Source organism: Petaurus breviceps, unplaced genomic scaffold (assembly GCF_028583685.1).
Source record: "Petaurus breviceps papuanus isolate PSGF00001 unplaced genomic scaffold, PetGlider_PUasm1.0 90895, whole genome shotgun sequence".
In the NCBI taxonomy this organism is placed as follows: domain Eukaryota; kingdom Metazoa; phylum Chordata; class Mammalia; order Diprotodontia; family Petauridae; genus Petaurus; species Petaurus breviceps.
In genome coordinates, this window is record NW_027187372.1 from 34,709,904 (window position 1) to 34,732,110 (window position 22,207).

At 42.8% G+C, this 22,207-nt stretch overlaps 1 protein-coding gene and 1 long non-coding RNA gene across 4 annotated transcripts in view; one reads left to right on the plus strand and one right to left on the minus strand.

The window, feature by feature from the left end:
* The window catches only part of PLXNA2 (plexin A2), a 319,997-nt gene that overhangs the window by 266,118 nt on the left and 31,672 nt on the right, over nucleotides 1-22,207 (minus strand). For all 3 annotated transcript variants that reach the window (XM_069074756.1, XM_069074757.1, XM_069074758.1), the window contains exons 2-3: nucleotides 14,084-15,350; nucleotides 5,525-5,707 (exon numbers count right to left, since the gene is read on the minus strand). In XM_069074756.1, coding sequence (XP_068930857.1) covers nucleotides 5,525-5,707; nucleotides 14,084-15,271 — 1,371 coding nt within the window. In that variant the 5' untranslated portion in view covers nucleotides 15,272-15,350. The remainder of the gene's footprint in view (nucleotides 1-5,524; nucleotides 5,708-14,083; nucleotides 15,351-22,207) is intronic.
* On the plus strand, nucleotides 1,072-5,586 carry LOC138151242 (uncharacterized). Its single transcript, XR_011165768.1, has 3 exons — nucleotides 1,072-1,915; nucleotides 4,676-4,752; nucleotides 5,459-5,586. It is a non-coding gene; the product is annotated as an uncharacterized lncRNA (long non-coding RNA).

Consider the following 22,207-nt stretch of genomic DNA (forward strand, 5'->3'; position numbering starts at 1 on the left):
AAACTTATTGCCACTGACCTTCGATAATAATAATAATGAAGGAGGAGGAGGAAGAGAAGAAGAAGGAGAACAAGAAAGAGAAGAATGAGAAGGAGAAAGAAGACAAAGAAGAAGGAGAAGAAGAAGAAGGAGAAGGAGAAAGAAGACAAAGAAGAAGAGGGAGGAGGAGAAAAAGGAGGAGAAGGAGAAGGAGAAGTAGTAGTCGTCAGTATTTACAAGGCACTTTAAGTTATTCTAAGTACATATTACCTCATTTGATCCCACTAGGGAGATAGGTGGTATTCTTATGCTCATTTTACAGATGAGGAAGTTGAGGCAGTAAAGGTTAAATGACATTTACAGAGTCACCTAGTTAATAAACATTTGAGGAGGGATTTGAACTCAGGTCTTCATGATTCAAAGTCTGGCACTCTATCCATTGCACACCACTTAGCTGACCTCCTGAAGGTAAAATAGCTCCCAAACTAGCACTTGTCAGAGGTAGGAATCAAACCCAGGCCTCCATTTAGGCATCACACCTTCTACTAGACATACTGCTTCTCTAAAAGTTCTACCAAGTGTTCTTAGGATCAAAAATATGGTTAGAAGAAGAAAGACCTTAGAAACCATCTAGCCCCTCTTCTAACTCCCTTATTGTACAGATGGGGAAAATAAGCCCCAGAGACTGATCTGCACTTGCCTAAGTCCACACCAGGGGCAAGTGGAAGAGGTAGGACCCAGGTCCTCTGATTCCAAATACCAAACCTAATATATAGAGAGTATGAACCTTTAGACCAGAGGAGTCAATGCAATCTAACATAAAATCACAAAATTCCCCCAGAAGCCCTAACCAGATGAAAATGTAATTGGGAAACATTTAACAAAATAAATAAAAACATGAGATGACATAAAAAATGTTAATTTGTAGTTTTCTAAGTCAATATGTGTCCAGCAGGGATCTGTGTTTCTATTTGACCCAATGGCTTTATGCCAAGGACCAGAATGGCATAGTAAAGGAAATCATGGAGTTCCCATTCTAGCCCTGCTACTCACTAGCTCTATGACTTTGGGCCAATCATCTGATCTCTCTAGGCCTCAGTTTCCTCATGTTTAAAATGAGAGGATTGTCCTAGAAGGCCTCTGAGTTCTCTCCCAGCTCCAGACCTCTGATTTCTATGATCTAAATACATATATAACCCTTCGGAGATTTCTAAAATTTTATTTTTATTTATACTTTATACGTATATACATATATATTTGTATTTTATTTGGAAGAATTGGAAGTCTCTTGAAGGCTGGAACCATTTTGGTTTTTGTCTTTATCCAAGTCCCTCTGGAATTTAGGAGGCACTTAATGCACACTGAATGAATGAATGAGTTCAGTCCAAGAACCAATGGCCACCTGTTGGGGATTTTGGAGAGGAAAGTCCTCCTAGAATGGTGTTGGATTAGACTGTGTCAGAGGACCCTTCTCGGATGACATGCCACGAAGCTCATGCTTCCAAACCACCTGTAGCAGCTAGGCCCGAGGTCCGTGCTTTTCGGTAGGGATGAGGAGAGCATGATGATATTGGTGAGTCTTTGATCCTAGTTTGGCACCCCCTAGAGATGGCCTATTTCTATGGGTCAGAGGTGGAGCAGGCTGACAGCTGCACGGCCCAGCAAGGGAAGAAATGAGAGCTGAACACCCTCGGCTTCCCTCTCCCCACCCCACTTGTCTATTTTCTACTTTATTTTCCTTTCCACGTTGAAAGAGTTGTGGAGCCGAGACTAGAGAAGCATTTCCTGGGGACATTCCAGGGCTTCCTGACAGGCTGCTTCACTGGAGGGCTTAGGGTGGGGGTGGTTACCGGGCAGGGTGAGGAACAAGGTTGGGATTTCAGTCAGGCTCTCTGGAAGATGGACATGGAAACAGAGGGCGAGTGGGCCGAAGGAGGTGAGTGACAAACTCAGAGAAATGGTCACTCAGAGGACAAGCCGACATCAGAAGGGCAGCCAGTTTACATGTTTGAAAGTGCTGAGGTTTCCCCTGCCCCACCCTTGAACCCTCTGACTTGCCTATACATATTGGGGCCATGTTTTCTACAGAGTCAGCTAAACATGTCCGATTGGAACATTCAATTTGGAAGGATGCCTTATAAAAAAGAACTTTGTGTTCTTAAAAAAAAGAAGAAAAAACGAATAGATATTGGGCAGCTTAGTACCATGGTGGCCAAATCCTTCTACTCTGGATTAATCCACAATGCATTTTAGATCTAAGTTGGAAAGCATCTTAGAGTCCAGTTCCCTTGTTTTACAGATGAGGAAACTGAGGTCTTCCACAGCAGGGGCTCAAATTCAGGTAAACCTTCAGTACTCTTTTCATTGCACCATGAACTTACCTTTCTTCAACTCAAAGGGTCACCAAAGACCTGGACAGGTCTTTCTGCATAGCAGAAAACATACTGACAGCTTACTCTGTTACATATTGTTTTATGTCCCAGAATGGTGCATTTGGTCCCACTCACTGACATTAGTAGAAAAAGCACCAGGGTGGGAATTAGGAGACTTGAGTTCTAATCATGGTTATATGCCTTTGAGCAAATCATGTCACTTGGCTGGGCCTTGGTTTCCTCATTTGAAGATTAATAGATTGGACTAAAATGGGTTCTTAACCTGAGGTCCATGAGCATTTAAAAAAATTTTACAACTGCATTTCAATAGAATTGGGTTTCTTTGTAATCTGATATATTTTGCTTTTATGTGTTTAAAAACATTATTCTGAGAAGGGGACCATAAGGTTTCACTTGACTGCCAAAGGGGTCTACTGCATAGAACAGGATAAGATCCCCTGGGATAGACGATTCAGGATTCTATGGTTCTAAGGTTCTTTGAACTCTTTCCCCTGGAAAGAAGGCTGCTCTGTGCTAGGATAACAGCTTTAGTTATCAGATTCAAGAGAGGAAAGTGGGAGGCACATTTCCTCCATGTATATCTAAAGGAACACAAGGACAGTCTGAGGTGACAGCAGCACCTGGATTGGACAGAGAAAGGGTTAAGGAGAGTTCTCCAGTGACATGTGAACCAGACAAGATTTGGAAGGTTCACTGCCTTCATGCCAAACCCATATCTGTTTTCTCACCCCTTCCTGGCAGTTTTACAGGGATTCTCCCGGAAGCTCCCTCCTACTTGCTCTCCCTCTTCTCCTGGTCCCCCCTCCCCCCTCTTCCCACCTTCCCAAATCCTTTCCCTTCTAAGGCCCTCAACTGAGCCACAAGGAGAGAAATGATTGGGTCAGCTTCAAAGAGGGAGATGCAACAAGGTCTCCACTGAGGCTGTCAGTGGCAGGTGGTGGGGAGGGGTCTGGGGGAGGAAGGATTAAGCCAGGACTGGAAAGAATGCTGCTCCTATAATCCCACATAATGAATGAGATTGTGCTCCTGCTCCCAGCCCTAAATGCTTGACAAGCAGGTACAAGCTGTTGGCTTTAGCCTGCCTCAAGAGTGGCCTCCTTGGCTGCTGGAGCCAGGCAGCCTGAACCCTCCAGCTGGTGATGTCATCGTGGCCAAGGAAAGCTGCTCCCCAGACTGTGTGCTACCCAGGCTCCCAGGGCAGGGCCGAGGGGTTCATCCAGCTGGAGAAAGCAAGGTGGGAACTCCAGGAGGCATACCTGTCGACCCTGGCTTAGTGGCATACCAACAACCACACCCTGACCCTGGCTGGTTTGAAATTGTTATTATGAGTTTTATTAATAATAATTATGATGATAGATGAGAAAAATGAGATAATGATAATTGACTTATTTTATTCTACTCCCTTTCATAGGCTCATTATCTGAGCTAGAAGGGACTTCAGGAAATATCTGGTCCAACCTTTTCTTTTTATAGTTAACGAGACTGAGGCCTAAGGAGGCTGTGTCCTGTCCAAATTCAAACAGTTAGGGAGTCAAAGAAGTGGGATTTAACTTACCCCAGAGCCAGTGCATGACAAATTGGACTACTCTCCATATCCTATTCTCATTCTACATTTCCAGCCTCCAAACCTTTGCTCATGTGTCCCCTATGCCTAGAATGACCCTCCACCCCTATTTCTCCACAGGTTGAAATTTCTCCCTTCTTTCAAGGCTTAATTCAAATGCCACCCCCTCTATTAAATGTTTCTTCCAGGACCTCTCCCACCTTCCCCTCCCTAAGGGGAAAAAGTTATCTCTTCTACAAATTTCTTTGAACACTTTACCTGGACCCCTCTTGCACTTATCACTTTTCTCACAGTTATTTGTTGATCTGTCCTTCTCTCCAGCACCCCATCAAACTATTTGCTCACAGAGGGAAGGGACTGTGTGTTCTTATTCCTGTTATCTCTAGTATCCAGTGCAGTAGGGCCTTAATAAATGTTCATTGAATTGGATTTATATAATACTAAAGATTTACAAAGCACTTCCTCCCAATAACTTGTGGTAGCATAACTGGTGATGATAACTGCTAACATTATATAGGGCTTTAAAGCTTACAAAGCACTTTACATACATTTTCTAATTTTATTCTCATAACAACTCTGCATGTTAAAGTTATTGTTATTCCATTTTACAGTCAAGGAAACTGAGGCTCAGTAAGATGACATGGCTGCCTATTGTCACACTGATAACTCTCAGAGCTGGGATTTGAGCTCTGTTGATTCCCAGACCTCTGCCTTAACCAGCCTCTCTGCATCCATACAGGCACTCAAAAAATCTAAGATGAAACAAACAACTTTTGATCAATGAATTCAGTCTTCTATTATCCAGACCAATTAGAGGTAAGGGGTCAATTATGGTTTGAAAAATGAGAAACCAGATCATACAAAAATTGTTCCTGTTGGGTGTTAATTTGTTTGATTCTAGTTCCCCAGCTTCCAAGAAGATGTACCTTTGTAGTTCAGGGAAAGAATAAAATGAGTTTTAATTTCTTGTACGCCCACCAACTGATGGTTTGTTTCATATTTTATCAAAGATTTGGCTGAAGGCATAGGTTGAATGCTTGTCCAATTTGTGGATGCCATGAAGTTGGAAGGAATAGCTAATATTTTGGATGACACAATCACGATTTTTTTTTTCAGCGTTTCAACAGGTTGGAATGGTGAACTAACAAGATAATGGCAGACAGGTGTGGGACATTGCTTATAATATCAGATGTTTTTCGTTGTATTGGTACATTTTGCCGAATATTTTTCTTTTAAAAAAAAATTCTTTGCTATAAAAGATGGCTCTCTGGGATGTGGGAGGAAAGGGATGTAGGGGGAAAATTTAGGTAGTATAAAAAGCCACTGATAAAAATATTTAAAACAAGAACAAACCAAAACCCACAAAATAATGGCAAGAGGCGGTAGGGGGTAGGGACATGATAGTTGGTAAACAAAGGAAGCCAGCCCAAGGTTTAAAAAAAACTCTGTATAGTTCACAAATTGGATCCTCTCTTCCCTTGGATTGCCCATAGTTAGAGCCATTCAAACTGCTGTCTTCCAGAAAATCCTGGTGCCAACATCTTTTGCCAAATCCCACCATACACCTGGAGTACATGAAAGTGCCTACCTTCTTCAGCTTGCCACTCTTGGTACCCACAAAGACCACACTGTAGCCATTATAGACATAGGAGGCTACTGATGTCATTCGGTCCCGGCTGGTGGTGAAGAGGGTGAGTCCTTCCACAGGAGTGGAGCCCCCCAAAGGCTGGTTGATGTCCAAGCCACAGAAGTTGTCATCTATGGGGACCGGCTGGAAAAGAAGGAAGGGACAATCATGAATAAAGATGAGAGTAGAAAATAGTCATTTCCTTCAAGCCTGAGATGCTGGGCATACTCAGGGTTACCATCACTGGCCAATGAAGCTCCATAGAAACAGACTGTCCTTCAACCTCTATTACCTGGAAATGTTAAATGCTTAATAAATTTTTTTTCTGAGAGACTGTAAAATTAAGAACTATTCATTGACCCACAGAAAGATTTCATAGGACCCTACAGACAGCCTTATAAGAGGTACCAGGGAGTGATTCACTAGATGAAGGGGTTAGACTAGATGACCTCTGAGATCCTTTCCAGCTTTAAATCTATGACTTTATGAATTAAATTCTTTACTATTCATCCCTAAGTCACTTTGGATGTCAGGACTAGTGACTGCTTGCAAAGTTGAAATACTAGCTTAGATTCTTCCATGGTCTAAGTTCACCAAGGATCTAGATCCTTTTAGATCCCATTTGAAATACCACCTCGTCCAAAAAGCCTTCCTTGATTCTCCTGGTCTATATCAATTAAAGGATGAACCAGTCAACAAAAAACTTTATTAAATATTATCATGTCTTAGACTCATCCATGTTGCTACTATCACTCTACTAGACTGCAAGCCCATTGAAGGCAGAGACCTTATCTTACCTAAACTTTGTATCCACTCCAGGATTTAACATAACGCTATATACATAGTAGGTGCTTCATTAAAAAAAAAATGTTGCACTGTATAATTATCAGGAACCTCCTGTGGGGTCTAAGTACAGTGTTCCTCTCCCCTCTTTCCCCCCACTTCTATCATTGAAATTTTTCTGTCATCAGGGAGTGTTAGTATATGGTTTCCCTTTAAAGGGCAGGGGACTTCTGATCATTTTTCTTCCCTGACTTCTATGTCCTTACCTTTATTCAATCAGTCAACAAGTATTTATTTAGCACTTACTATGTGTCAGGCAATGTGCCAAGTTCTAGGAACAAAGAAAGGAAAAAAACAGTTCCTGTTTTGGAGTTTACATTCTAATGGGGGAAACAACATGTAAATAAATAGGTATGTACAAGATTTATACAGTATATGTGGAAGAAAATACGAAAGGGAAAGGCATTTGCATCAACTGGGGGATCAGGAATGGTCCTGAAGAAGGTAGGATTTGAGCTGGTCTGTGTAGGAAAATGGGCAGTGAGGAAGCAGAGGTGAGGATCAGGACCACTCCAGATATCAGGGACACCCAGTGCCAAGGCACAGAGATAGGAGACGGAGTCTTGTCTTTAAGGAGCAGCTAGCAGGCCAGTATTGCTGCATCAAAGAGTATAATAAGGCTGGAAAGGTATGAAGGGTCCATGTTATTATCTTTAAATGCCAAGCAGAAGAGTTTCAAGCTGATCCTGGAGGCAGTAGGGGGTCAGTGGAGTTTATTGAGTGAATAGGGGAATGAAATGGTTATAGCTTCTCATTAGAAAGAATCACTTTGGCAGCTGAATGGAGGATGGACTAGGTCATAGGTGTCAGCCGACAAAACTTCAAGTTCAGCCCGAACTAGATTAAAATGTAATTGGGAATTGTTTAGCAAAATAAATAAAAATATAGTACAACATGTATAATGTTAATTTGTGTTTCCTAATATGTGGTTGTCAATATGTGCCCCACAGAGACCCTTTTCTATATGAGTGTGATTCCACTAGACTAGAGTGAAAAGAGATTTGAAGCAGGGAAGCCAGTTAGTGTCTATGTGAGAGGTGATTGAGTGCCTGACCTAGGATTGTGACTGTGTCCTTACCTGGAGAGAATGGGCTATCTACAAGAGATATTTTATATTAAAGACTGCATAAGAAAGATTCTTCTAGTAATAGCAGAATCCTTGGGGCAGCTGGGTGGCACAGTGGATAAAGTGCCAGGTCTGAAGTCTGGAAGATGAGTTCAAATCTGGTCTCAGACACTTCCTAGCTGTGTGACCTTGAACAAATCACTTAATCTCAGTCTGCCTCAGTTTTCTGATCTGTAAAATGGGGATAGTAATAGCATCTACCTCCCTGAATTGTTGTGAGAATCAAATGAGATAATAATTGTAAAGTGCCCAGCACGGTGCCTACTACACAGTAATGGGCTAAATTAATGTCAGCTATTATCATTATTCTTATCTCAAACATCTCCAACCCTCTTTTACTGTCTATCACTTTTTAAGGGCAGAAGGTGGAAGGCCATTTACTTCTGTCCAGATGCCCCTGGTAGCAAGCAGAACTCTTCCAGTTCTCCCCAATCTCCAATTCACACTGAGCTCAATAAAAGAGTACTAGATTGGGGTGGCTAGGTGGTGCAGTGAATAGAGCACCAGCCCTGGAGTCAGCACCTGAGCTCAAATCCGGCCTCAGACACTTAACACAAAAACTAGCCATGTGACCTTAGGCAAGTCACTTAACCCCAATTGCCCTCCAAAAAGCAAGAAAAAAAAGCACTACTAGATTGAGAGTCAGGGGGCATGGATTTGGCTTTGTCTTGATTTTGTCACCAAGTAGAGAAGTAACCTTGATTGAGTAAATTCAAATTCAAAATTTATAGAGCACCTATTATTCTGTGCAAGGCACTACTGACCTCAATGGACCTCAGCAACTTGGGTTCAAATCCTGCCTCTGACAGTTACTGTGTGATCTTCCTGGGTCATCTAACTTCCTTGAGTCTCTACCTCCTTATGTGTAAAATGAGAGGTGGGATTCAGCATCTCCTGTGGGCAATTGCAGCTCTATAATATATGTTCATCTATAAAATGAAGAAATCTGACTAACTAGATACCAGCCCATATTTATGTACCACTTTGAGTTTAACAAAGTTCTTTCTCCACAGAAACTCAGTGAGAATGAGAGTACAAGTACTCTGTTCCATAGATAAGGAAACCGAGGCTCAGAGACAGGTTAAATGATTTGCCTAGAGACACCCAGCAACTAGGTATTGGAGGTAGGACTTGAACTCTGGTCTTTGGCCTCCAAGACATGTTTGATTTCCATTCTACCAAACTAGGTTTTTAACTGGGGGTCCATTAATTTGTTTTTAAAAATGTTTTGATGTTTTAAAAAAAATTGCTTTTTACATGCAACTGGGAAATAAGACATACAGGTACTGGGGTATAGAAATCCATCTTGCCCTACTAGAAAGTGAGTGGGGGGGATGAGGCAGGATACAAGAAAGAACAGATTGGGGGAAGGGGTATTCAGTAAGCTCCCTATTTTGGGGTGGGGGTAGGGGAGAGATGGGGAGAAAAATATGTAACTCACAATCTTGTGGAAATGAATGTTGAAAACTAAAAATAAATAAATCGGGAAAAAATTTGATAGCTGATTTTTAATATAATGGGTTTCCTTTGTAATCCCATATATTTTATTTTATTTTATTTTATGCATTTAAAAAAAACATTATTCTGAGAAGGGGGCCATAGGCTTCACCAGACTGACAAAGGAGTCCAGGACACAATAAAGGTTAAGAATTCTGGCTTTAGTTGATCTTTCCAGCTCTAAAATGTTATGATTTCATTATTCAATCTCCTAGACTACAAGCTTTTTGAAGGAAGAGGTTGTATCACTTATTTCTGTATTCCATCTAAGTTGTCTCCTTCTCCAACTCCTACCATGGGGTAACAAGCACAGGGCAGGGGTTCTACAAGCTACAGCAGGTACTCAGTTGGTACTTGATGGCTAATCGCTGCCAAGTCCTCTATGGAGAAAGGCATTGAACTGTGGGCCAGAGAAATAGCACTTAATCCTCCCTTAGCAGCTCCTTCCTGGTACGGAAATGAGTCTTGTCCAAATTGAGGGGGAAGGAAATGACTATTGTGGGAAGTGTAGAAAACACTAGAGGAACCTCCTCCTGCCACAGACATCCTACCTTCAGCAGGGAAGAGCCATCTTTTGAACCCTGTGAAGCAGTCTGGGATATGTAGAACTCTGGACATAAGATCATAAGATTGGGGTTTAGTATCCTAGTTCTGCCATTTCACTGTGACCATGTGACCATGGGCTTCATTCACCTCTCTGGGCTTCACATTCTTCATATAGAAGATGAGTTTACTTCACAGGCTTATTGAAGGGGTCAAATGAGATCAGGTATTTAAAGCACTTTGAAAACCAGAGCACATTGCATAAATGTCAGTTATTATATTACTACAGTGCCTGCTGCTACTACTATTCCTCATGAATAGACTGGCAACAGAGTCATGGTTGAGCTTGGCTAACTTACCCAAACTAGCCTTTCATGTCATAGGTGAAGGTAAAGTACTCCTGGATAGGCATAGGTTCAGACAAACCAAGGCCTACATTTCCTTATTTGAAAATGAAGTGGTTGGACTAAATGGATCTCTGAGGAACCTTCCAGATCTAGGTCTATGATCCTCTGCCTTTAATGACATAACTAGTTGGTGTATTGGACAGAGTACTGGACCTGGAGTCAGGAAGACCTGAGTTCAAATCCTGCCTTAAATTACATAATCTCTCTCAGTCTGTTTCTTCTTCTGTACACACACAGACACACACAGACACAGACACAGACACAGACACAGACACACACCCCTCCACCTCCCTGCTTCAGGCACTTGGGAGGCAATGTGGTTGGATCTAAACTTCTTAATCTATATTGGTTCTTCCCTTGACTTCCTTTACTGGCTCTGGGGCTGGACACCAGAAGATACAGAAGCCATGTTTCACTCACATTTATTAAGTACTCACTTACTTAAGTATATGCAAAACACTGTGCCATGTGCTGGGAATACAAAAATGCCTGTGGTCTTACAATCCTGTCAATTCTCCTTCGACATAGGCACCTTTGTTCATTACGCCATCCCTTCTCACTGAGACTACTTCAATAGTCTCCTAACTGATCATTCTGCTTTAAGTCTATCCCTGCTCCAATCCAGCCTTCACACAGATGCCTGAGTAATACTAATGTAGCTCTTGAATCACATCGCTACCCAACTCAAAAACCTTTAGCTGTTCTCCATTGTCTATTGAACAAAGTATAAACTCCTGATTCCGGCTTTCAAGATCCTCTGCCATCTGTTTCCCACTTATGTTTCTGCCCATCTCTCATAATACTCTCCCTCATATGGCTCATGTTTCAGACAAATTATGCACATCTTTCTTGTCTCCTACTCTTGTCCTGCCATCTATAACCTCTGGGTCTTGGCTTGTACCATCCCTCTCCTCTGGAATGGATTCCTTTTCCAGCCCATTAATATTGACATGCATGCACACAACACATATGTGTGTAGATAGGTGCATGTATTGTGTTCATATGAAGGTATATACTACATATAGTATACATGTGTGTATACATATGTGTTTGTGTGTATTTGTATATGTCCACATATAGACATATTACATATACACACATATGTATGTATGCACAATACACATACAGTCCCAAAAGTCTCCATGCAGTTCAAAATTATTAAAGCTCTGAACAGCACTAAGACTTTCTGGACACTGTATGTGTGTGCATGCATGTGTGTATGTGTGCATGTATATTCATATACACACAGATAGTACCAACTTATTTATACACTCGTATTCATGCACACACGTATGTACACATACACACGTGTTGTATACATACCTGTGTCCCCACTATTCAGCACTGAGCCTCCTTGCACATAAAAGGTACTTAATAAGATGTTTGTTAAATGAATACTTATCCATGTGGGGAGTTCTTTAGACCTAAGTTTTACCCAGGTGCCTTAGTGTGGCTGGGTTATGGTCTTGACTTTTCAAAAGTGATGGCCCTGTAGGGCAGGATCTGGCATGCCCTTTCCAGATGTTGAGCTTTCCAAGAGGGACCAGTGATGGACTGTGTGCTCTGATCCCAGCACCAGCTTCTAGCTAAGTTCAGAGCTAAGGCCGACTGATCACTTGGTGATTGGTTGTTTTGGCCACCGAGACTAGAGAAGCCCATCTCCTAATTCAAGCTTTCCAACAGGCCCAAAGCCAGTCTCTGGGCTGAGAGAGACTGGCAGCCTGGAGGACATAGTCCTCTACTCTTGCTGCAGTCTACATCTGTGAAGGGAATGCCCTCAAGTACACATATAACGATTAAATCATAGATCTTTGAAGAGTCAGGGAACATTTTAGTTGGGTTACATAATTACCATGCAGAAAATACAAATACCTGGGCAGCTAGGTGGTACAGTGATTAGAGTACAGGGCCTGGAGTCAGGAAGACCTGAGCTCAAATCTAGCTTCAGACACTTCCTAGCTGTGACCCTGGACAAGTCACTTAACCCTGTTTGTCTCAGTTTCCTCATTCATAAAATAAGATGGAAAAGGAAATGGCAAACCACTCTAGTATCTCTCTCAAGAAAACCCCAAATGGGGTCACAAAGAGCCAGATACAACTGAAAATGACTGCACAACAACAACAAATGCAATAGAAAAAGTTTAATAACAAATATTGCCTGGCCCTTGGTTCTCTGCTTCCCCACCATTTCCCCTTCCTCTCAATCCCCCATCTTTGTACCATGGAAAGGGGACCTATTATCTGGGCCCATCTTGACCTGCAAGCTTAGCATCACTCCAGGGGTCAGGTTCTAGGACTTTGAGTCCAAACCCACAAATCAGTCCTAGGCCTGATGATATTCTGTTATTCATCTTGATAATGCAGATGTTGGACTAGATGACCTCTGAGAGCCTCTCTAGCTCAAAACTATGATCTTTTGTTCTTCCAAGGATCATACTGGGCCTCAAACTGGGATTCCCTCCCTGTTCCATCTCCCCCTTGCCACGTTCTCAGCAAGTCAAACAGTCCTAGGCTTAAAGTAAAGGTAATAATGGGAGTCATAGAGAAGGGGTGAGGGTCCCAGCAATCTGACTTTCATGACCTTGATTTGATGCATAAGATCCCAGATCTGGACTTGGAAAGGCCTTTAGAAATGAAGTGATTTGCCCCAAGTTAAGAGCAAGGATTTAATCTCAGGCCCTGTGACTCCTAGCTAACTGATCTTTTCATGTACATTCCACTTTTGTGTCCTCCCTCCACCACTTCTCAGGTCAGTGACCTTGCACATGTTGCTTAACTCTTAGCCTTGATTTTCTCATCTGTAAAATGAGGATAATAAAATCTGTCCTGTCTACTTCAGAGCTGTTGTGAGGGTCAAAAAGAGTGAATGGATGTGAAAACACTTTGTGGGCCACAGTATGGCAGTGTACAAATAAAAGGACTTTGTTATTGTTATTTCTGTCATTATAGAATGTCTCCCCTCCTTATGTAACAAGTCTGGGCCTGTCTCCATGTCTCCCTGCAGCAATACAGGAGCAGAGAAGGGTGTCGGTTTCCTCTCTCCTCTGGCTCAGGAGCAAGGCAGGAATTTGCAGTTTCCTCCTGACAAGGCCCCCTCCTGTTTTGTGGGAACACCCTCTGAGCCATACAAGGGAGAATTAACCCTAATATTTCCTCCAGCCTTTCACTGTCTGTTTTTTTTCTCTCCCCATTCTCTCCTCCTTTTCTACTCTGACTTCAGCCCAGCTCATCTCAGTTTTCTCATCTGTAAAATGGGGATAAATAATAGCACCTACCTGACAAGGCTGATATAAAGATCAAATAAAATGCTACATATAGAGTGCTTTGCAAACTTTAAAGTGATATATATGTATATACAATAGTAATTGTGATATATATATACATCTATACATATACATATATGATAACTATATAAAGTGAGATTTATATACAATAGTAATAGTTGACATTTATATATACATATATATTTATTTACTATATATACATATATTTATATATATACATATATATATATATAAATGTCAACTATTACTATTGTTGTTAGAAAAGTCATCATCATTATCATTATTGATTGATTTGGCCAGATTAGGATTTAGAACTGGAAGAGATTTTAGAAACTATCTGGTTTCTAAAACTTCATTTTATAGATGAGAAAACTTAGTCCCAGAGAGAGGTAATGATTTAAACTCAGGTCTTCCCCCAATCTAGGTTAGGTGACTTGTCCAGAGTCGCACAGTTATTTAAGTATCTGAGGCTGGATTTGAACTCGGGTTATCCTCATTCTAGGGCCAGTTGCTCTCTATCCACTGCATCACCTAGCTACTACCCCTAACCCTGGTCTTCTTGACTCTGGGTTCAGCACTCTGTTCATTATATCATGCTGCCTTTCAGGAAATATTCATTGAATAATGCCTATAGGCAAAGTACTATGCTCACTAGTACCATACTAGTGACATGATTCTTGAAATCTAGTCACTTTCAGAACCTTAGAGACACACAGATGTGGCGAGAAGAGTATGAGGAGGTTAGTAGTGAAGATCAATGGGAAATTCCCAGCTCAGAAAATCCAGCCCTAGTGCAGAAGGGAGCTGAGAGAGTCCTTACCGCTTTGGTGCATTGGACATCTTTCCCCAGAAGCCAATTGAGTTCCAGGTTGCCTTCACCCTGATAACAGGATTGTAAACGTTCCTTAATCTGGGTGTTAATGGCCCGGATGGGGAAGGCACAGAGGGCCGAGTCATCAGGAGGGTGGTGATACTGCTTCTGCCCCTTGGAGAAAATGGCAAAGAGGACATCGTCCTGGCTGCTGATGTTCAAAGCCCTGGCCAGAGAATCTCCAGGTTTTGAGAGGTAGGCAGCCTGGAGGAGGCGGTACTCCACCCCGGCCCGAGTACAGCCGAAGGGCAAAGAGACGTAGGAATGGAACTTGGGGTCGTTCTTGCAGAGCCGCACGATGCGGGAGGTATAGAAGAGGTCACCGGCCGAATTGATGGCAACCCCTTCTGGAGTCTCCGGCTGGACGGTGAGGAAGTAGACGAAGCCACCACTGGCGAAGCCATAAATGTAGAAAATGTCAAAATGGGAGACCAGGGCCAGGGTGTCCGAGGGGATCTTGATGAGTGAGGAGACAAAGTCGCTGTGCAGCTCGTAGTCCAGCATGGCTGAGGACTCTGGGTCCCGCGGAAGCTTCCGGCTGGAGAGCGTCGGGAAATAGTCCTGCTTGCCATCGACCGCCGTGCCGATGAAAAGCTTTCCGTCTTCCCCCTCGGAGCGCACAATCACGCCGTACATGGTGCCGGTCTTGTTGACGCTGGATAAATAGTGCTCTTTCTTGTGGGATGGCTCTACAAGGATGAAGAGGTCATCTAGGCGGAGTAACTTGCAGACCCCTTGGTAAAGGCTCCCGCAGGCCAGCAGGCGGTTTTCAGAGTAGTCAATGATGAGCAGCTTGTTCACATTGTTGGTGAGGGTGAGCACCTCGCTGCAGGGCTGGACGATGAGGGGTGGGTAGCACGACTTGTTGTCCTCCTCTGGCCCCGTCTTATGGGCCACCTGGATAGTCAAGTTGCCAGAGAGTTTGTAGACCCGGTTGATGGCCCCCACGTATACCGCCCCCGTGCCTCTGTGCACAGTCAAGTGGTTGAAGGTCCAGTCTCTGTTCTCTGAGTGGAAGGTGCTGAGTTGCTGTGTGCCAGCTGTCAGCGGTAAGAGCAGCACCCAGACCACTGAGAACAGAACCACTGGCCAGGCATATGAGTTTGGGACCCGAGGCCAAGGTCTCTTTTGTTCCATTCTGAGGGGGGTAGGGAGAGGAGACAGATTCTCCAAGTTCTGGTTTATCCCACACTCCAAGGGTGAGGCTCACATGGTTCTGGAAAACACAAAGCAGAGATGGTCAGATGCAGGTAAACTTTGGAGAGATGTTAAGAGAGATGGCACTGTGTAGTGGACAGGCAGCTGGCATTCGTGCCTCAAAAACTTGGGTTCAGTTCAGCCTCCAACACATACTGGCAACGTGACCCTGGGCAAGTCAACTAACCTCTCAGTGCTCTAGGCAACTCAGTAGGCTGATAAATGGAAGAAAAAGGTGCAAATGACTGTTATCCCTTCCACATCAGAGGTTAGGGGAGCAGTGACCCACAATTTAGGAATTCCCTTTAAAAATTTTTTCTTTCAAACAGAGAAGTTTGAATTTTTCCTTTTTCTTTAATGGGGCATTTATGGTACCTTATTGTAAAGTTTGGGTTAAGTATTTGGTCACAGAATATATGTAGGTCAACGTGAAGTAAAAATCCTTTTTTTTCTGTGTCATCTGCTGGCTTTCCTGTGTCATCTGAGGCTTCCATGAAACTCCCCTGAAATTATGCTGACCAGCCATATAGCAAAACCCGGGATGCTGGAAGTCACAATGTGGGAGGGATAATTGTATTTTGGTAGAGGGAGTTTCCTCCCTCTGGAGTTCCTTATCTCAATGAAATCACAGGTCCACTCACTATCCTATTAGGGAAAACACTAAGCAGAAACATTTTAGAGAGGAAGAGAACTGATTTCCCTTAAATAATCCCCAATCCTGTTTCTTTCATAGATTTTTGGGAATTCTTTCTCCTTTTCCATGCTTTAATTTTTCTAACTGTAATAATGGATAGATCATTATCCTTTATGATGTAAAGGTTTTTTTTTTCCATTTAAAAGTGACTCCACATCTGTTATTCCAATAAAAGCCTAAATGGGGAAACTGGGGGCCAGATTGAAGTTAGATGTTTTGTTCAAGGTCATACAGCTAGTTAGAAACAGAGCTAAGACTAGATCCTGACTCCCAGTTCAGATTATAGGGTCTTCCTAGTCTAAGGTTCACACCCTGGAAATCTCATTCAAATAAAAATCTTTACTATTTTTAGAGACTTTCTGGGAACCTATTTCAAACTCAGCTACATTCCCTTGTGTTAGAGTATAATAGATCATGTTGATATTATGTTTTAAGGTTTGCAAATCTCCTTACACAGATTATCTCATTTGTTCTACACAACAATCTTGTGCTATTATTACCCCCATTTAATAGATAAGGAAACTGAGGCTTCAGGGAGGCTACCCAGAGTCTCACAAGCAATAGGGGTTTGAGGCAGGATTAAAATCTGTTTCTTCCTGACAAGGTGATAAATGACTCCCATTCACATAGCACTTTTTTTTTTTAAAGGCAATTGGGGGTTAAGCAACCTGACCAGGGTCACACAGCTAGTAAGTGTCTGAGGCCAGATTTGAATTCAGGTTTTCCTGACTCCAGGGCTAGTGTTCTATCCACTGTACCACCTAGCTGCCCCAGTGTAACACCTGAAAATTGGCAAAGCTCAGAATTGTGTGAATTATCTTAATTTGAGCCTTACAATGAGCCTGTGAGGTAGGTGCTACCTTGCTATCACCAACCCCACTTTACAGATGAAGATTTTGAGACTTGTTAAATTACTTGCCCAAGGTCACACAGCTAGTGAGTATAGGAAATTGGAGTGGAACCCAGGCCTTCTTTACTCTGAGACCAGCACTATTATTTCTGTTTAAACTCATTTTCTCTTATTCTGTCTTCTGTGGGGAGGAAGAAGTAATTGAACTATTTTCTCAGTAAAAGTGGGACAGAACAATGGCTTTTTGGAGTCAGGGGGCCTAGGTTCAAATCATGCCTCTGAGGTTTACTATCTGTGTGAACTCAAACTTGTCACTTTAAATCTCCTTTTCAGTAAGATGAGGTGTTTCTACTAGATGGCCCCTAAAGTTCCTTCCACTTTCAAATCCATGATCTAATCATTCTGTAAAAAGTTGCTCATAGATTTGCTCTACATGAATACTTTCATCTCCCATTTCCCCTCACCCTTCTCTTTTAAAGACTAAATAATCCCTGTTCTTTAACCTCACAGCCAGGCACATTATCAGTAAGAAAGGCATTGTCTTTTTCCAGTTGAGTTAGGTTGGGCTAATGGCCCAAAAGTGCCACTCAGAAGGAGGAATGGCCCCAGGAAGGCAGGGTTGCTGATTCTTCATCCATTTGGACAAGGAAAGTCCAACCACCCCCAGCAAGCTGCTTAATTCTGCATCTCGGCATTAAGGGCTGCTCAAGCTTTTGCTAATGGAAGTAGTTTTCTGGGTCATGTTCACTCAACCACACTGCACCCTGTGGACACCGCAGGGTAGAGAGAAGCGGGGGGAATAGAGGTTTGTGGGTCACTCCTACTCCAGGCATTACTTGACTATTCATTTGTGAAATAACAATAATAACCACGACTCACATCCTGACTGCACATTAAGGTTACTACCTGTGTAACTTTGGAGAAAAAAAAGCCCTCAACCTTGATGGGCCTCAGTTTCCTTATCTGTAAAATGAAAGAGCTGGATTTGAGTTTTCTTCCAGCTCTTGTATATAGGTACACATATATATGTATACATATATATGCACACACACATATATCCTTTAAGGTTTACATGGTGCTTGGCTCACAGCTGCTAAGCAGGTGGTCTATATCTGGTGTCAAACATGTGGCTTGGGTAGGGGGCGATCCTGAGGATGACTCAATCCAGATGAAAATGTAATTGGTAAATGTTTAACCCAGTAAATAAAAATACAATAGAACAGATAATGTTAACATGGTTTTCTAAGGCAATTTGAGACCTGCAGGGATTCTTATGGATGATTTAGTGGCCCCCTATTTCTACCTGAGTCTAAATGTTAATATATTCACTTTTCATAGAAGAAGAGACAGGTTTAGAGAAACCAAGGGACTGAAGAGGTATGTTGTGATGGGAGGAGTTCTGAATTTGGAGTCAGAGGGTCAGGCTTCAATTCTTTCACTTACTGCTTGTGTGAACTGGGGGAAAATCACACAACTTCTCTGAGCCTTTGTTATAAAAGGTAGGGATTGGGGGTGGCTAGGTGGTGGAGTGAATAGAGCACCAGTCCTGGAGTCAGGAGGACCTGAGTTTACATCTGGCCTCAGACACTTGACACTTACTAGCTGTGTGACCTTGGGCAAGTCACTTAACCCCAATTGCCCTGCTCTCCCACCTCCAAAATAAATAAATAAATAAATAAAGGTAGGGATTGAATTTGATGATCTCTAAGATTCCTCCCACTTTAAGGGACATTCATTTCAACAAGTATTTGTTGTTGTTGTTGAGTTGTGTTCTTGTGACCCCATTTGGGGTTTTCTTGGCACAGATACTGGAGTGATTTGCCATTTTCTTCTCCAGCTCATTTTACAGATGAGGAAACTGAGGCAAATAGGATTAAGTGACTTACCCAGGGTCACACAGCTAATACGTATGTGGGGCTGGATTTGGACTCAAGTCTTCCTGACTCCAGGCCCAGTGATTAATCTACTGTACCACCAAGCTGCCCTCAGCAAATATTTATTAAGCACCTACTGCATGTACAGTCTTGTAGTCTTGTACTACATAACAAGGGAGATAGTAAGTTTAGGTAGGATTCCATGTCTGCCTCTAAGGAATTTACTTTTAGCCTAGAGACAAACACATGTAACTATAATAGATAGGCCTACATGATACATTAAAAGGTTGTGAAACAAAATACTGCAGGAGGTCTGAGAGGGAAGGTCCAGGGGAATAGGGAAGATTTTACAGAGAAGGTGACATTGAAAGAGCTATAAACAATTGGGAGTGGGGGAGGGAAGGCGTTTTAGACAGAGGGAGGTGAATAGTGAGAGTACAGACATAGAGATGGGAGAATTGTTCAGTCTTTTCTGTCATGTCTGACACTTTGTGACCCCATTTGGGGTTTTCTTGGCAAAGATACTGGAGTGGTTTGTCATCTCCTTCTCCAACTCATTTGACAGATGAGGAAACAGAGGCCAACAAGGTGAGGTGACTTGCCCAGGGTCACATAGCTAGTGAGTGTCTGAGGCTGCATTTGAACACAGGTCTTCCCAAACCCAGGCCCAGTACTCTATATACCTTGCCACCTAATAGTTCACTTAGACTGCAACACAATTTGTGAAGAGAAGCAATGAGATTAGTATGGGAAGGTTGAATAGTCCCAGATTCTAGAGAGCCTTGAATGCAGGAAAAGAAGTTTAACCTTTACTTGGAAGGCAATCAGGAGTCACTGAACACCTGGGGTATTTTTCATCCTCTGAAGCTTCAAGTTTCCCCGTCTGTAAGAGGAGGGGATTGGATGGACTAGATGACCTCAGCTCCCTTCTGACTCTACATCTGTGATCTCATGTCTTTGATCCTAAGAATTTTGAGCCGAGGAGAATCGTGACAAGATCTACGCTTAAGAATTGGGAAAAAGCTGTTGTGTTTGTGTTGGGGCTGTAAACATCCAAGTGGAAGGTGGAAATCTCATTCAAATACTGTTCAGGAGTCGCCTGAACCCTGCCCCATCCGGCTCAGCCAGGTTATAATTAGAACAGGACACACAGCCTTAGGCTTCACCACATTCCTGGCCTTCTAAACCCTCTTCCAGTTCTCTCTTCTGAACCTTATAGTCAAGTCTGACAACAGTGCCTCCTTGTCTGGGGCAGAGTCCCTGAGATAGGACCCACATACCTTGGGTCAGAGTCACCCCAAGCTCATTGTAGTGAGTCATGAGGTCCCAGAGGCCTCCTTGAAAAGAGGAAAGCAACCCCAGTGTGAGCCATGGGCTGACCTCAGATCCTTCTGCCCCAGCCCTTCCGGCTCTACACACACCGGCAAAACCTCCTTCCCCACAAGAGCTTCAGACCAGAGTTCCCCTTTGGAAAGGACAGGGTATTTTTAACTGCATTCCAGGGCTGGTAGCAAGACTCAGATTCCAAGAGAAGGAAATGAACTCAAGATAATCCTATGATTTTCAGAGATTCACCCAACTCTTTAGCTGGAGGAGTACCTGGGAAGGGCACCTCCTTTCAGGTCCCACTCCCATCATATCTTAGGATAGGAAAATGCCCTCTTCCAGCAGAAAGGGAATCAAACTCAGAGTTCAAAGAGTTAATCAAATCTAGCCTCAAAATCTGGCCTCAAATCTGACCTCATACACTGCTGTGTGACCCCAGGCAAGTCATTTAACCCTGTTTGCCTCAGTTTCCTCATTTGTAAAATGATCTGGAGAAGGAAATGGCAAACCACTCCAGTATCTTTGCCAAGAAAATCCCAAATGGGGTAACCAAGAGTCAAACATGACTGAAATGACTGAACAACAACAAAATGAGAGTTGTTGACATCATAATCAAGGCCTCCTCAGCTCTCAGAGGCTAGAAATGTGACCAGCTTAGAGATTTGTAACTTTCTAGTCTGGGCTGAGTAGATCAAGATTCCTCATCAGTGACAATAGAGGCCTCTTCTCTTAGGTCGTTTGGATCTGATAAGAACAGGCTGTTCCTGGTAGTGGGCCAAGGGATTGAGGTCCCTGGAGCAAGGGAGAAGCACCTGGTTATGGGGAACTTTTACTCTAAGAATCTGGGAACCCACAGCAGCAACTTTCTCTTTCCTGGAGAGGAGATGGGACTCTCCCCAGTCATTTGATACACCCGTGACTTTCAGAAGTTCTGTTGACTTTAAAGGTAGTAGAAGCCAAGAACCTGTGCTCTAAATAGCCAAAGTTAAGGGCACTGAAGTGTGGCTCAAGTCCAGAGACTCTTTGGAAAGGGTTAAATTTCTTATCCGAATTCAGAGGTTAAGGATGGAGGAGGGTCTCAGCGCTGGTCCCAAGACTTCATTTACTTTGTTCCCTGTGTTTCTGGTTTCTGAGCAGCCTTAGAATGAGTTTTCAACTTTATTCTCTATATATTTTTGTAGGAATTACCCTGTCTCCTTCAATAGAATGTAAGTTCCTTGAGGGCAGGTACTTGTTTTTTTTTTGTTTATTTTTGCTACTTGATTCTCTAGGGCCCTTCCCTAGGATTGGTTCACTCATTCCCATTCCTCCAGCTTCCCCTAAATTTTCTGAACAGCCTGAAAGTGAGATGACTATTTTCTTTTTTTACTTTTTAAAGCAATCAGGGTTAAGTAACTTGCTCAAGGTTATACAGCCAGTTATTTCTGGGTGTGGTGCTGAGTATCTGAGCCCAGATTTGATCCCCAGGTCATCCTGACACTGGAGCCAGTGCTCTTACTCGCTGAGCCACCTGGCCGCCCCGAGATGACTATTTTCAATTTAGGAGTTGTCTCCTTCAAGCAATTTGGAATTATGCCCAAAGAATTCTAAAACTGTGTTTACCCTTTGACCCAGCAATACTACTATTAGGTCTGTTTCCCAATGTGATCAAGGGAAAAAGGAAAAGAGACTATATGTTCTAAAATATTTCTAGCAGCTTCCTTTGTGTTGGCAAAGAACTGGAAATGGAGGGGATGTCCATCAATTGGGGAATGGCTGAACAAATTGTGGTATATGATTGTGATGGACTACTGCTGTGCTATAAGAAATGATGAGCTGATTGATTTTAGAAAAACATGGAGACTTTCAACAAAATGTGAATGTAAGTTTCTATAGGGGGAGGGTTGTTATATCTTTGTTTTTGTATTCCCCAGTGCCTAGCTCTGTGTGTGGTACACAGTAGGCACTTAATAAATGCTTGCTAATTGATTCAACTTGGGTGTTCCCAATTCCTATGTTGCTGTATCTTCTCTCACCCAGGAATCTGTCCCCTGTTCCTGCTCCAAGCTAAACTCTATCCCAGGAGCTTTTTGGTAGGTAATATACAATGTCTACCTCCATCCATGGCTTCCCACTTCCAGCTGGCTGAGGGG